At 42.7% G+C, this 14,090-nt stretch overlaps 1 protein-coding gene across 3 annotated transcripts in view; it reads left to right on the plus strand.

The window, feature by feature from the left end:
- Positions 1–14,090, plus strand: part of lamb2l (laminin, beta 2-like) — a 78,633-nt gene that overhangs the window by 45,709 nt on the left and 18,834 nt on the right. For all 3 annotated transcript variants that reach the window (XM_054776613.1, XM_054776620.1, XM_054776629.1), the window contains 7 exons: positions 4,420–4,532; positions 4,630–4,709; positions 5,261–5,417; positions 8,680–8,820; positions 10,166–10,327; positions 10,388–10,509; positions 12,623–12,743. In XM_054776613.1, the coding sequence (XP_054632588.1) occupies positions 4,420–4,532; positions 4,630–4,709; positions 5,261–5,417; positions 8,680–8,820; positions 10,166–10,327; positions 10,388–10,509; positions 12,623–12,743 (896 nt within the window). The remainder of the gene's footprint in view (positions 1–4,419; positions 4,533–4,629; positions 4,710–5,260; positions 5,418–8,679; positions 8,821–10,165; positions 10,328–10,387; positions 10,510–12,622; positions 12,744–14,090) is intronic.

Genomic DNA, 14,090 nt, shown 5'->3' on the forward strand with positions numbered 1-14,090 from the left:
GAACCTCTGCTACAGGAGGTGCAATGTGGTTTTCGTCCTGGTCACGGAACACTGGACCAGCGCTACACCCTTGCAAGGGTACTGGAGGGTACTTGGGAGTTTGCCCAACCGGTCTACATGTGCTTTGTGGACTTGGAAAAGGCATTTGACCGTGTCCCTCGCGGTGTCCTGTGGGGGGTGCTCCGGGAGTATGGGATTGGTGGCGCACTACTACGTGCCATTCAGTCCTTGTACAACTGGAGCAGGAGCCTGGTTCGCATTGCCAGCAGTAAGTCAAGGTGACCGTTGCAGTGCGGTGAACGTTGGCCTCCGCCAAGGCTGCCCTTTGTCACCGATTCTGTTCATAATTTTCATGGACAGAATTTCTAGGCAGAGCCAAGGTGTCAATGGAGTCCAGTTTGGGGGCCTTAGGATCTCATCTCTGCTATTTGCAGACGATGTGGTCCTGATGGCCTCATCGGGCTGTGACCTGCAGCGTTTACTGGGACGGTTTGCAGTGTGAAGCTTCTGGGATGAGACTCAGCACCTCCAAATCTGAGTGCATGGTTCTCAGTCGGGAAAGTGTGGGTTGCTCTCTCCCGGTTGGGAATGAGGTCTTGCCCCAGGTGGAGGAGTACATGTATCTTGGAGTCTTGTTCACGAGTGAGGGAAGGTTGGAGCGTGAGGTCATTAGGCGGATCGGCACAGCGTCTGCAGTAATGCGGTCGCTGTAGCGGACCATCGTGGTGAAGAGAGAGCTGAACCGGAAGGCAAAGCTCTCAATTTACCGTTCGATCTATGTTGCCACCCTCACCTATGGTCATGAGCTTTGGGTCGTGACCGAAAGAACGAGATCGCGGATACAAGCGGCTGAAATGAGTTTTCTTCGTAGGGTGGCGGGACTCACCCTAAGAGAGAGGGTGAGGAGCTCGGTCATGCGGGAGGAGCTCAGAGTAGAGCTGATGCTCCTTCACATGGAGAGGAGCCAGCTGAGGTGGCTCGGGCATCTAGTCCGGATGCCTCCCGGACGCCTCCCTGGTGAGGTGTTTCGGGCATTCCCAGCCGGGAGAAGGCCACGGGGAAGACCTAGGACACGCTGGAGGGATTATGTCTCACAGCTGGCCTGGGAACGCCTTGGTGTCTTCCTGGTGGAGCTGGAGGAGGTGTTCGGGGACCGGGAAGTCTGGGCTTCCCTACTAAGATTGCTGCCCCCGCGACCCAGACCCGGATAAGCGGAGGAAAATGGAATGGAATGGAATGGAATGGTCTAACAGGGTGGACGAGTTCTTTACCACATTGTCAAAGCTTGAAAGAGTTTGGTTGGTTGGTTGGTTGGTTGAATTTATTTCGAACACGCATATGTCCGAAAAGGAGTAGGAAGAAGCAGAGCTTATTTAATCCTACCCCCTCTTTGTAGCACATCAATTGCTAATACATGTGTGTACATACAAACACGTGCATAAATATATATACACCTACATCTGCACCTAAACAAGTACGCACATTTTTACATATACAGTATACAGGTACACAAATGATAAAATGTTTTTTTTTTGTTTTTTTTTCCCTTTCTCCATTTTTTCCTCCTTCTCCTTTCCTTTTCCCTTTCTATTTATCCTGTCCTTTCTCTCCTGTTGATATCCACATCCTCTTTAGTGTTGCACTGCTAGTGACGCTGGGTTTGTATACAAGAGTTCCTTTTATTAATTATGTCGAGGTTATTGCTATGGAATGTAGTCCTTCTCTGTCTTGTAGGGTGTTTCCTCCATTATGCTTATTATCATAGTAATATAATGTTTAATATGCATCCAGATCACTGATATCTTGGACAACAAGCACTCTTGCGACTCCTGGACTTCCTTTTAGTTTGATGTAGATTTTCCCGTTAGTGCTCCAAGTGTTTTGAATCTTTCCTTGCTTCCTCAGGTCTCGTGCTTTCCTGGCGATGTCGGAATTGCGTTTTGTGAGATGCTCATTCATGTAGACGTTGGTGCCTCTTAGCTTCTTTCCCTGTTTCAGCAGTGCAGTTTTGAATTCCCTGTTGGTGAACTTAATGATGACAGGTGTGGTGTTGTTTCTGCCATGGAGTGGGACGCAAGTGTCAATACTGTTGACATCGACATCCACCTCCTTCTAGTGTAGGAAGTTAGCAATCTGTTGCTTTATTGACTGAACATCTCTTGACTTGGGTGTGATTTGGAGCCCTGTGAGGACCACATCATTCATTCGTGCAATCTGATCCACCTCGTCAATGAAGTTTTTAATTTGCTCCTTGATATTCTCCTTTGCTTCTTTCTCTTCCTCAAGGGTGGTGCGAAAGTCAGCATTATCCTTCAATAGTGCCTTGATTTCATCCTGTAGAATGTTGATATCATTGCATAATGCTCTATTTTCTTCCCTGGGGTTCTTCCATAATGTTTGTGATTGACTTACTCTGTACTCTATTTTCTGCCATAATGTTTGTGATACCATTCCTTATAACTGCATTTGAAGCTGAATGTTTCTCTGCCATTGAATGCAGTTTCTCAATTGCTTGCATTATTTGTGGTAGAGTGATCTCTCTACTCTCCTTGGAAGCCTTCCTAAACACTAGGTATCCTGGAAAAAGGGCTTCTGTTTTTATGTCCCCGTCAGAGCCTGAATCATTTTCCTCTTCGAGTTCAGAGCCAGTATCATTTTCCTTTTGTGTTTGACATTGTTGCTAAGCAACCTCTTTGAACTTCAGCAGTTCGCTAATTAGCTAGACTTGCTAGCAGGTATCAATACTTGTATCTGTATCTCTCGACTCTCCAAGTTAAAGGAATTCAGATGGGGGATTCAGCCATCAGCACTGATCCTGTGCTCATGAAGTGTAGTCAGGAAAGCACCAAAATAGTTAAAATTTTCAGTATCATCAACAGAGCTCCTGCCATACACGTCCTTCCCTGTCAAGGAAAAAAAAAAAAGAGTAAAGAGTGATACTTTCGTCACAAGGGGCTCAGGCATGAACCAGGATCCCGGTATGCAGAGGAAGAGGAGTCACAGGTGGTTGACAAAAAAATAGATTTATTCCAAGGGTGTCCTCACTCAGAGGTAGCAAAAATACAAAAAGAAAGAGCAAGTCCAAAACACAAAACACTGACCGGGCAAGCCATGGAAAAGGAAAAAACACTGCTAGAAAATGAATAGCAGGAAAAAAGAGCTAACTAACTAAGGGCGCTGCTGGGAACCAAGCAGGATACAAGAAGAGAACTGATAAGGTATGCTAGTAAGAGCAATACCTAATGCTAACGTGAGCTGCAGAGGAATAAAGCAGGTAACCAAAAATACTCACAACTATGAGGACCAGAATGAACATGCACCAAAAAGCTGAATAACAAGGAACAAAAGCACAGCAAGTAGGTGAGAAGCTGAGAACAATCTGGCCAGTAGTAGAGGCAGCAGACCTGCGTATCCCAGCAGTCCTAATGAGCGACAGGTATGTCGGAATGGCTCCGCCTCTGCTGGCACAGCAAGTACTGAAAAGATGGCAGAGAGGCGGCAGCAGAGCAGCTACACAGATCATGACAACTTTGTTTCTTGTACAACATTGCTCTCCAAATATATTTAGATAGTTCCTGAAGATCATGTGACTAGAGAAATGGTCATTGGGTGTAATTAAAGGGATAGTCATCACAGTAACGGGGGTGACAGTCAACAGAGACGGAACTTATTTGGATGTTTTAAAGCAGTGATTCCCAACAGGGCTATGTGGAAACATTTCATAAATCATTTTCAAGATGATAAGTAAATATTCTGTCATTTCATATGAATTCATATTACAATACTATGGAACATGTTCGCTTCATCTAGTTTCCCTGGGGAGACGGTAACCTGTGATCAGGTGTGTTATGAAGAATTGTCCGCACGTATGAGTGAGGGAGTACTCATGGTATGACAAAAAGTCTCTGGAAGTAGACAAAACAAAATATGTTGGGAAACCCTGGTTTGAAGCATGAAAAACTTAATATAAAATTACATTTGTTTAGAAAGTTAACAAAACGTGGCATAAACCTAACAAAATGTAGAAATTGTTTAACTTACATTTGTAACTGCAGTCAAGCGAGCATGAGTTGCCAGTTTGGCCTGTTTGCAAAAAGGCCAAATCAGTAATTCTTCTTTCATCCCTTTTTCATATTATGTTTTACACTAGAAGTGGACTAACTAAATGTGATTGTTCAAATTGTTTTTTAAACAAAACACACTCCTGATGAAAATGTTGAGAGCAGTTGAATAATGGCAAGAATGTCCATTTTGTACTCTTGGCTCTTAAGGAGGTTGTAAGTAGAGCTTCAAATGCAAAAAGAAGAAAAGAAATGTATATTTAACAAAGTTCATCAGCTGATCAAAAGTGTGAGAGCGCATCCTTTCAAATGTTGGCATAGACTTTTTATATTTTTCTTGTCTTGTTGTGGCCACCAGCATGCAACTGTGACCCTCGTGGTATCATCATGATGGGATCTCCATGCGATCAGATCAGCGGCGACTGCTCGTGTAAAAGATACGTCACCGGCCGCTACTGCAACAAGTGTCTGGTTTGTAGTATTAGCATCCTATTCTTTGCAAGGTTCTTTCAATCCACTTGAATCTGTACAACATCTTGTTGGAATGTGTTCGTCACTTCATTTGCAGCCAGAATTCTGGGGTCTCAGTAATGACCTGGGTGGCTGTAGAACATGTGACTGTGACGTCGGTGGAGCTGTTAACAACAGGTACACAAGGGAGAGTAGCTACTATAGTAGCTGTACAATGCCACACATGGACAGGCAAACCACTTCTGTGTATACTGTGTATATTGTGTACTTTGTTCCTCACTATATGTACTGTATGTAGTAGTAGTAGTACTTTATTAATCCCACAGCAGGGAAATTCATCTGTTACAGCAGCAAGCAAGATACACAAGTATGTACACAAGTAAAGAATGCATAGTCATTGACAATGCATGCAATGCATAGACATAGTGAATAAAAAATGGTTCAGATGTTGTAGAGCCTGACAGCGGTCGGTATGAAGGACCTGCGGAACCTCTCCTTCTTACACCGTGGGTGTAACAGTCTGCTGCTGAAGGAGCTGCCCATGTCTGTACTTATACTTCAACACTCTGTCTTTTGAGCGAATAAGTGCACGCTTGTGTGCTTATACTTTGTCTTTTGAGTGCATAAGTGCATTGACACTGAGACGTTTTTAAGTGCAGTCATTAAAAAATAGACCTTTTGAAGAAAAGCATGTCAAAGGAATGACTTGGTATGGTCTGTTGTCCAAGATGCATGATGGAGAATGGACAGTGTGACTGCAGGAGGCATCTGATTGGTCGACAGTGCTCAGAGGTGCAGCCCGGCTATTTTTGCGCTTCGCTCGACTTCTACAGGTACGAGGCCGAGGGGGCCACGGGATACTCGACCATCGACTCTTCTCTCCCGGTAAGCAAACATTTATCAAACTTTATTTTCTCATCTTGTATCATTTTTGTCTTCAGCTGCGTCTAGCTTGTGCGTGCATTTGGAGGTGAAATGTTGCATCTCAGATGACATTATGACTGAGAACTAATAGACTCACTGTTGGGGCCAAGAAGCATCCCACTTTGTAGCATTCCCTCTGGTCAGCAAGTGTAAAACTAAGATAACCACTGTTAATTGTAAGATCTTAAAGAATAAAAAGCAGCATCTATCCATCGTCTTCTGCCTATCCGGGGTCTGGTTGCAGGGGCAGCAGCCCAAGCAGAGAAGCTCAGGCTTCCCTCTCCACAGCTGCTTCGTCCTGAGTCATTCCCATGCCAGTTGAGACATCGTCTCTTCTCCTCCCAGATGTGCCCTGAATGCCTCCCCAGGTCTCTACTTTGTGTCCCGCCGGGATGACAGTACTTCCACCTCATCTCTCAGGGACAGCCCAGCCACCCTACAGAGAAAACCCATTTTAGACGGTTGTATCCGCCATCTTGTCCTTTCGGTCGCAAAGCTGATAGTCGTCAGGTGAGAGTAGGAACGTAGATGGACCAGGTAAATTGAGAGTTTTGCCTTTCGGCCCAGCTCCCTCTTCAGCATGACGGACTGATGCAGAGTCTGCATCATTGCAGGCGCTGCACCAGTCCGCCTGCCCGTTTCGTGTTCCATCCTTCCCTCGCTTGTTAAAGAAACAAAGGTTACTTTATTGCTACCTGAAAACTTGTTTTGCAGCCAGCTAGATGAGGACAGCCATTAGCATACAGGAAAAACACAGACATGCCATAAAAGACCTACCATACCACAAGTACTAAAAAAAACAAAAACAACACCACATTCCCTCACAATACATTTGGGCCTGCCAGGTCTGACCGGCATCCTCCCCCACCATTGGAGCCAACTCACTACCGGGGGCCCGTTGCATGAAAGTACAATTCAGACATCCAGGATCAATTACTGTGCTGGGCTCAACCATCCATCCATTTTCTATACCGCTTCTCCTCATTAGGCTCGCGGGGGCATGCTGGAGCCTATCCCAGCTGACTTCAGGCGACAGGCGGGGTACACCCTGGACTGGTCGTGTGCTGGGCTCAACCAACCCAAAACAAGAGCGTTTAGGTTTAATTGGTTGCACAAATCCCAAGCCAAGATGAACAGACACGGATTCATCAAGCCAGGTGAAACCAATCCCAGATCAGTGCGCGTATGCGGCTTCCCCGCTATCGATCACAGAATCACCCATTCACCATGGCAGGGAGAGTGGCGTACATTCCCCCAAGCAGAAATTCTCAGAGGCTTACGCAAAAGAGCAAATAAAAGGGAAAGGCAACACTGCCACAGTCATAAAACAAAGACAGAAAGCGTGGCTTTGTGTGCAAGTAGTGCACTCGCTGCTCCGATGAATCGTTATTAAAACGAAGCGTTACACCCCTAATTATTGATATAATAAACATTTAGTTTATGCAGGATCTTCTCTTTGAACCAATCCAAACATTGGGAAAAGATCTACTAAGATGCTGAGAAACTATTTCGTTAGTCAAGTCAGGATTTTCTAATCTTGCCATGAGTGCGTTCATGTACAAGGGGCGGGGTTAGTAGCAGGTCAAACAGTCCACGATATAAGATATGAAGTATATAAAGATGTTAAATGCTAAAGGAGACACGTTTGTGACTACGTGAATACCTAAGTTACAATCATCATCAACCAACAAACTGCAGTAGAGTAGTACTTTCTTTTAATGCTGTAGTTGATCTTTGTTTTATTCTTCTTTAGATTTTCTTCTTAATTTTCCGGGGTGGTGTCAGGCCAACATGCAAATAAAAGTGAAATATAAAAATATGTGCTTAAACAGAGGAATACTTCTTGATTTTACACCACATATGTGTTCTGAAAGAAACTCAACTCATGTCTTCTTGTTGTTTTCTGATCCCACTTGTGCTGTGATTGCATATCTGACATCACGACCACTGCCAGCACTGGTTGGCCGTGTCTTATCATCCCTTTTGGAGCCTTTCGGTCCTTGCTGTTGGACAAAGAGCGTGACACCACAGAGCAGTGCCTTTGTTTTAAATAGCTTTTATGTATTTATCACAAATCACCTGCACTTTACATAGTACTGTATGTGTGTTCATATACATTGTTTATTGTCACCTCCTAGATTTGTACATTTATCACGTGACGTGTGCTGCTGACCTCTTGGCCAGGTCACCCTTGTAAAAGAGATCCTGATCTCAATGGGTTTTTTATCTGGTTAAATAAAGGTTAAATAAAATAAATAAATAAAAATTGGAAACATGCCACACAAAAGGAGCTAAGACGGTCCCTCCAACTTTTGTGAAGAAAATGGCAACACATCCCGATAAGAAGTGAACCTGCTTCATAGTACACTAGGTCCCCAACTTACGAACATCCGACTTGCGAACATTCGCGGATACGAACAAAGCCGACTGGTCTATATTTTATTTTATTTTGCCTTGTAGTCGCTCAATCAGTATTTATACTGCTACTGTACATGCTTGACCAGTAGAGGGCGCTGTGACACTGCTAATGGGACCAACAGTTACAGGCAGACCGGGGGAGGAGAAGTGAAGAAAAGCTACTTGTAGCTGTATGATACAGCCTAGACAGAGCATGTGATTAAAGTTTATGAAGAGTTAATAGGCCTCCTTAATTCTACACCACCCACAGAACACTACCTCTTTTAGAAGAGTCTAACGAAGACAACAATTTGTCCTTTTTTTTAATAACTCCTCCTCCTCCTCCACAACGACGTATGCTCGACCACTCCTCTTCAAAGGTAAATAACATTTATCATTACGTATTATTATATCACTTTTATTATTGTTTTTTTCATTAATTATCCTGGTTTAATATTACTACTGCATCCAAACTCACATTTACATACATACACATATACTGTATATGTATACACGTACATGTAGTACCTATATCATTGGTAATATTACCTTTTCCCCTACTTAAGAACAATTCAACATAAGAACGGTCGTCTGGAACCAATTGTGTTCGTAAGTTGGGGACCTAGTGTATTGCATATCTGGTGTTACTCCTCCACCTGATGTGGATAAGAAGAAATCCTGCTTCGTAGTACTGCATATCCCGAGCTAATAACTGTGTATTTGCTAATAAGTAGTAAGTTAAGTAGTGCTGGTGAAATCTTTAACGATATCACCTCAGGGACACGTGACCGCATGGATTTTTACAGGCCTTGTGTTCTTATTTTAGGGTAAAGTTCGTCCTCAGGCCGAGACAGACTGTGTCCAGCACCTCAGCAACCAGCTGAGACGACACAGGCGTCACCGCCGCATCACCAACCCACAGCAGCACCGAGCAGCACTGAGGCGAATACGCCAGCTTCAGCAGACGGTAGGATTATTATTGTATTTTTGCTTGTACATTGTGAATGTATGAAAGGTTGATGACAATGCCGTATTTATGATTGGGCACACAAGGGTGGGGAAAAGTGTTAGGACCTGAATAATAATATGTTCCATTTTAAAAGTGCATCAAGTGTTGAGTTGTGTTGTCATTGACTAATATTTACTAATAATTATTGTTTGATCATCTGAAACATTTAAGTGTGACAAACCTACAAAAAATAAAAAACACTTTTACATACCACTGTAAATGTCTTTATTAAATAGAAATGTGTCCTGCTTCATCTAAAAGAGCATAAATTGAGTGTCCAGGTTGCAGGGGTCCCCAACTTTCATGACTATTAGAGCTGTCAACTAATGGTTTTATTTATGACTGGCATCATTTCAGTTGTACACTGTTTTATTTACCAAGCACATCCCCACTCAAACAGTCTTTGTACTATTTTGTGCTCATCATCATAAGGCATCATAAGACATGCTATGTGTTTATGTTCATTAAACAACCACACACAAGTAGAGTTTTGAGAACAAGACATCTTTAGTATAGTGACAAAAGAGAGCAAAATTTTTCTTTGACACTTGAAGAAGTTAGTACGTACCCCATGAACGTGATATAGACTTTCCTGTACAACTAAACGAGCTGTGAACTAACCACATCGCTTGTTTGTTTTAAAAACAAAATGTTGCTGTGGTAAAAAGTCACATTTGGAGTCCGAAGACCAGAAGCTAGGTGGATAACGCCTAGCTAGCGAGCTAGGCAAAGAGTGTAAACAAAGAGAAGTGGAACAGCAATAGGTTTGATAAGGGATCAAACACGCTGGCATGGATTGGCGTAGCCTGTGACAAGCTCAATACGAGATGCGTCATTTTGTTGGCAGCCCTACGTGACAAAGCAAACATGGAGGGTTTGCCGCCACACACCAGTCGGTTTTTGTGATTGGCTTTGAAAGGCGTTTAGCGGTAAACGCTAATCCCATTTTTTATGGAGATCGACTGATACTAATCGATGGCCGATCAATCGGAGCATCCCTAATACAAGTGCATTGTAGATTAGAGCCCAACCGATATGGGATTTTTGGGTCCGATACTGATACTGGGGGCTGGAAAAAAAAAGTCGATATTTCAGCTGGTAACCGATGTATCGGTGGATATATGAAATAAGAGTATTGATAGTCACCAGATAGATAGTGTACATGAACATAAATTTGTATAATACCCCAAAGCCGATTCAGCACAAAGAAGCAGAAGACATGTTGATTGTTTATTACATGTACATATGTGTAGACGTAGACGTAGAAAAGCTGATCAGAGATATTTTTTACGTTTTTTCCAAGCCGGACGTGAGGAGCGTTTATCGAGAGATCACGCTCAGTCACACAGTGACTTGGACCGGTCCTGGTTTTGCTCGAGTGAAGGACGGTGCTGGTCTGGTGTTCACCATTGACAACATCCCCTACGGCATGGACTACGACATAATGATCCGCTACGAACCTGAGGTTTGTACACATAATTGCTGATTTGCTCAAAGTTTTTGAAACTAAATGTTTTTTGTGTAGTCGACAGAGGACTGGGAGGCCGTCGTTAGCATAACATCTGTCAACCTTCCTTCCAGTCTGCGCTGTGGAAACCTCCTTCCAACTGAGCAGCTTTACACCGTCTCCTTGCCGCACAGCAACAGGTGACAACTAGGGATAAAACCTCCCGCCACAAAAAAGCTTCTTCCCCTCTGCCATCAGCCTCATGAACACCAAACAACGCTGCCAACAACTCATACATACGTACACAAATTCACGTTGCTATGTTTTCTTCTGTTATGCAGAATGTACATTTTATACACAAAGTTTAGTATATTTATCTTACATTGTGTTATACTGTTTCATTTTCCTTAACCCAGTCTATTTTTATTTTTGAATGCCCTTATACTGTAGTTTTATTACTATTTTTATTTTTTATTTCATTACTAGCCTGTTTTATGTTGCACCACCACACTGCAAAGAGTTCCTAGTTTGTGTTACCTACACTGATGATAGTCATACAAACTATTGTGATTCCAATGTGAAATACTTTTCAAATGTGGAATTCCGGCCTTGGATGACATGTCGTGCTGTTGATGAAGTGGTTAATTTTGTATTCCTTTTATGAATGGCTGTGTAAAAATGTCTAATCCTAACATGACATATCCACTATATGAGCAAGCAGATCTTTTTGGAAATTGGTGGCTGGTCGCTATGAACCAATTCATCTTTCACAGTTGGACACCTTTTCAAACTGACAAGTACACATTTGCCTCTTCACTCACAATAATACTCCACAATAATAGTTGTGTTTCATGCGTTGTTTGAGGTTAACCTCGGCACTGTACAGTACGTGCTACTGAAAATAATACAATCTTTGCTTATTTTAAACTTACTTCTTTCAAATGTCTAATACCATCGTATACGATTCCCACAGTGCCGTGCATTGTCATCTTGGTTCACCGATAGCGAGGGTTAAATGACATCACTTGTTTTTGTGGGTAATTGACTACTAGCCGGAAGGTAGAGGATTCAGCAAAAATGGACTAAAGACCGTATTAGTCAAGAAAAAAAAAACAGTGTTGTCGTATTGTACGATCTGGTATTTCTGTGACAGGGTTGATTTTTTTTTTATTTAATTTGTTACGGATGCATCAGGTTTTTCTGGTTTTGGGAGGAGTCAGAAGATGGGCTTTAGCTCACCTACTTCGACAGTGGGTGGTTTTGATAGGGAAACCCAGTGGCATCTGCTCCCCATTTTATAGTGAAGAGTAGACCGCAAGGAAAGCATGTGATGTTGTAAAGGTTGGGCTGTGTAGTAATCCCCCTTTGAATTTAAATTTGTGACATTCTGAAACAGCAATTTAGCCACACTGTTGCACCCATAGCACAACCATGCCTTTGTCAGCTGATGAAAAGTTTAGACCGTAGCTTTTAACAATGCGTGTATTCCATTTTGTGTCAAGTATGCCACTGTCATGACCTCTTAATGGCAACGCAAAGAAGCTTTCAGTCTTGTGGCCAGAAAGAAGGCCTCATGAATATGACATAAATAAAAACATATCAGTGCCAATGCTGCTGAGGTTGGACACAAACTTTTACATTTCTTCAAAGATCCTGAGACTTATGGAAGTAGAAAGGCTTCTGGGGGGGCGGAGTTATGGTCTTAAACTTTTGATGGGCTGATGAACAAGCTACTTCAGTGAAATTGTTGTTTTTAATAAATTGCCTGCTTTTTTGCATTTTGAAGCTTGACTTAAACTTTAACATCCAACTGTTCACAATTTTTGCCATTTGTTTAGCTGGTCTTAAGATTTGGATCAGGCCTTTATATTTATTTGTACAAATGCATTTTAATAATAAAATCCATTTTGTACTCTAGAATACACTCAAGAAATATAAAATGGTAACAACAAAATAGCCAAAGTGAAAACATATAATGTGTTATAAATATAAGAATTAAATTAGTAAGAAGAAATATAAAAATGCAATATTTAAAACTGTACTAAGAATGTCTAACTCCAGAACACTTTACCATTTTACCACTTTACCGCTAACCATCTCCACTATTGGCAAGGCAGCTTTCGTTCTGGAGCACAATTCCTACAGAAGGCAAACAAGCTGCTGATGTTATTGATTGTGTGTGGCTTTTAAGGCTGAGGTGTGAGTCCATGATTAGCCCTCCCCTCCTAAGCTGATCAGGTTTTAAGTGTCAGCTTAACAGATGCCATGTCTGCTCTTGGCTATAGTGTTGTAATCTTGTGTAAATTGTTGCAGGTACATCCAGATGCCCAGGCCGTTTTGTTTCGAGCCAAGTAATCGTTACGTGGTTGCTGTCCGGTTCCAGCGCTATGGAGTAACACACAGACACCTCACTGCCTTCATTCTCATCGACTCTGTAAGAAAACCACCACCAACTCTGTTCATTATCACCTCAGCCAGTCACATTGTCAACATCACTATAGAAACAAATGAAATGCATGGTAAATTAGTAGTCGTAGGATATGTAAATATTAGGGTTGTCAAAAATAGCGTGTTAATAGCAGTAACTCATTTATGTCATTAATTACGTTACATTTTTTTGCGTAATTAAAGCATATGCGTCGTGGCAAGCCACACCTCTCTGTTAAGACGACAGACGCAGGCACAGTGTAGCATCCCCACAGTCTCGATAACTTTGTGACCTCAACACATCCACTGCAGTTCCAACACCACGCATGTATCTCCTACTCACAAACATGTCTCTAGTCCCTTTGTCATTGCAACGACACTTCCTCATTGTCACTAGACAACCACAAGATGCATTCACGGATGCTCCGAACATCACAATAACGTCTTTATTATGCATGTACTGTATGTGTGGTGTAAATAAACAGAAAGACAAACAAAAACAATAAGTGGATATCCTCGTCACTCACTCTCTAAGTACAATATGCTTTATTTAAGTATGACATCCCAGAAAATAAACTCAAAACATGTAAATTCAACTTAAATGTGGTGGTGTGCCGTGGAGAACGTTATGCTGCCTGCAACATCATTCAGCATGACCGGTTTGGTGGTGGGTCAGTGATGGTCTGGGGAGGCATATCCCTGGAAGGACGCACAGACCTCTACAGGTTAGATAACGGCACCCTGACTGCTATTAGGTATTGGGATGAAATCCTTGGACCCATTGTCAGAACCTACGCTGGTGCATTGGGACCTGGGTTCCTCCTGGTCCACGACAATGCCCGACCTCATGTGGCTAGTGTATGCAGGTAGTTCCTGGAGGATGAAGGAATTGATACCATTGACTGGCCCCCACGTTCACCTGACCTAAACCCAATAGAACACCTCTGGGACATTATGTTTAGGTCCATCCGGCGCCGCCAGGTTGCTCCTCAGACTGTCCAGGAGCTCATTGATGCCCTGGTCCAGATCTGGAAGGAGATCCCCCAGGACACCATCCGTAGTCTCATTAGGAGCATGCCCCGACGTTGTCAGGCATGCGTACAAGCACGTGGGGGCCACACAAACTACTGAGAATCATTTTGAGTTGCTAGAATGACATTTTAGCAAAATGGACCAGTGTGCTGCATCATTTTTTCACTTTCATTTTTGGGGTGTCTTTGATTTCCCCCCTCTATAGGGTGATCACTTTCATTTCTATCAAATTATGTGGCATCATTTTGTTACTAATACATCACCCACTTATTATCAGGAAAGATATTCAAGATCATTTTTCCCCCAGTTTAGATCTGATGTG

The sequence above is a fragment of the Dunckerocampus dactyliophorus genome, chromosome 1, assembly GCF_027744805.1.
Source record: "Dunckerocampus dactyliophorus isolate RoL2022-P2 chromosome 1, RoL_Ddac_1.1, whole genome shotgun sequence".
In the NCBI taxonomy this organism is placed as follows: domain Eukaryota; kingdom Metazoa; phylum Chordata; class Actinopteri; order Syngnathiformes; family Syngnathidae; genus Dunckerocampus; species Dunckerocampus dactyliophorus.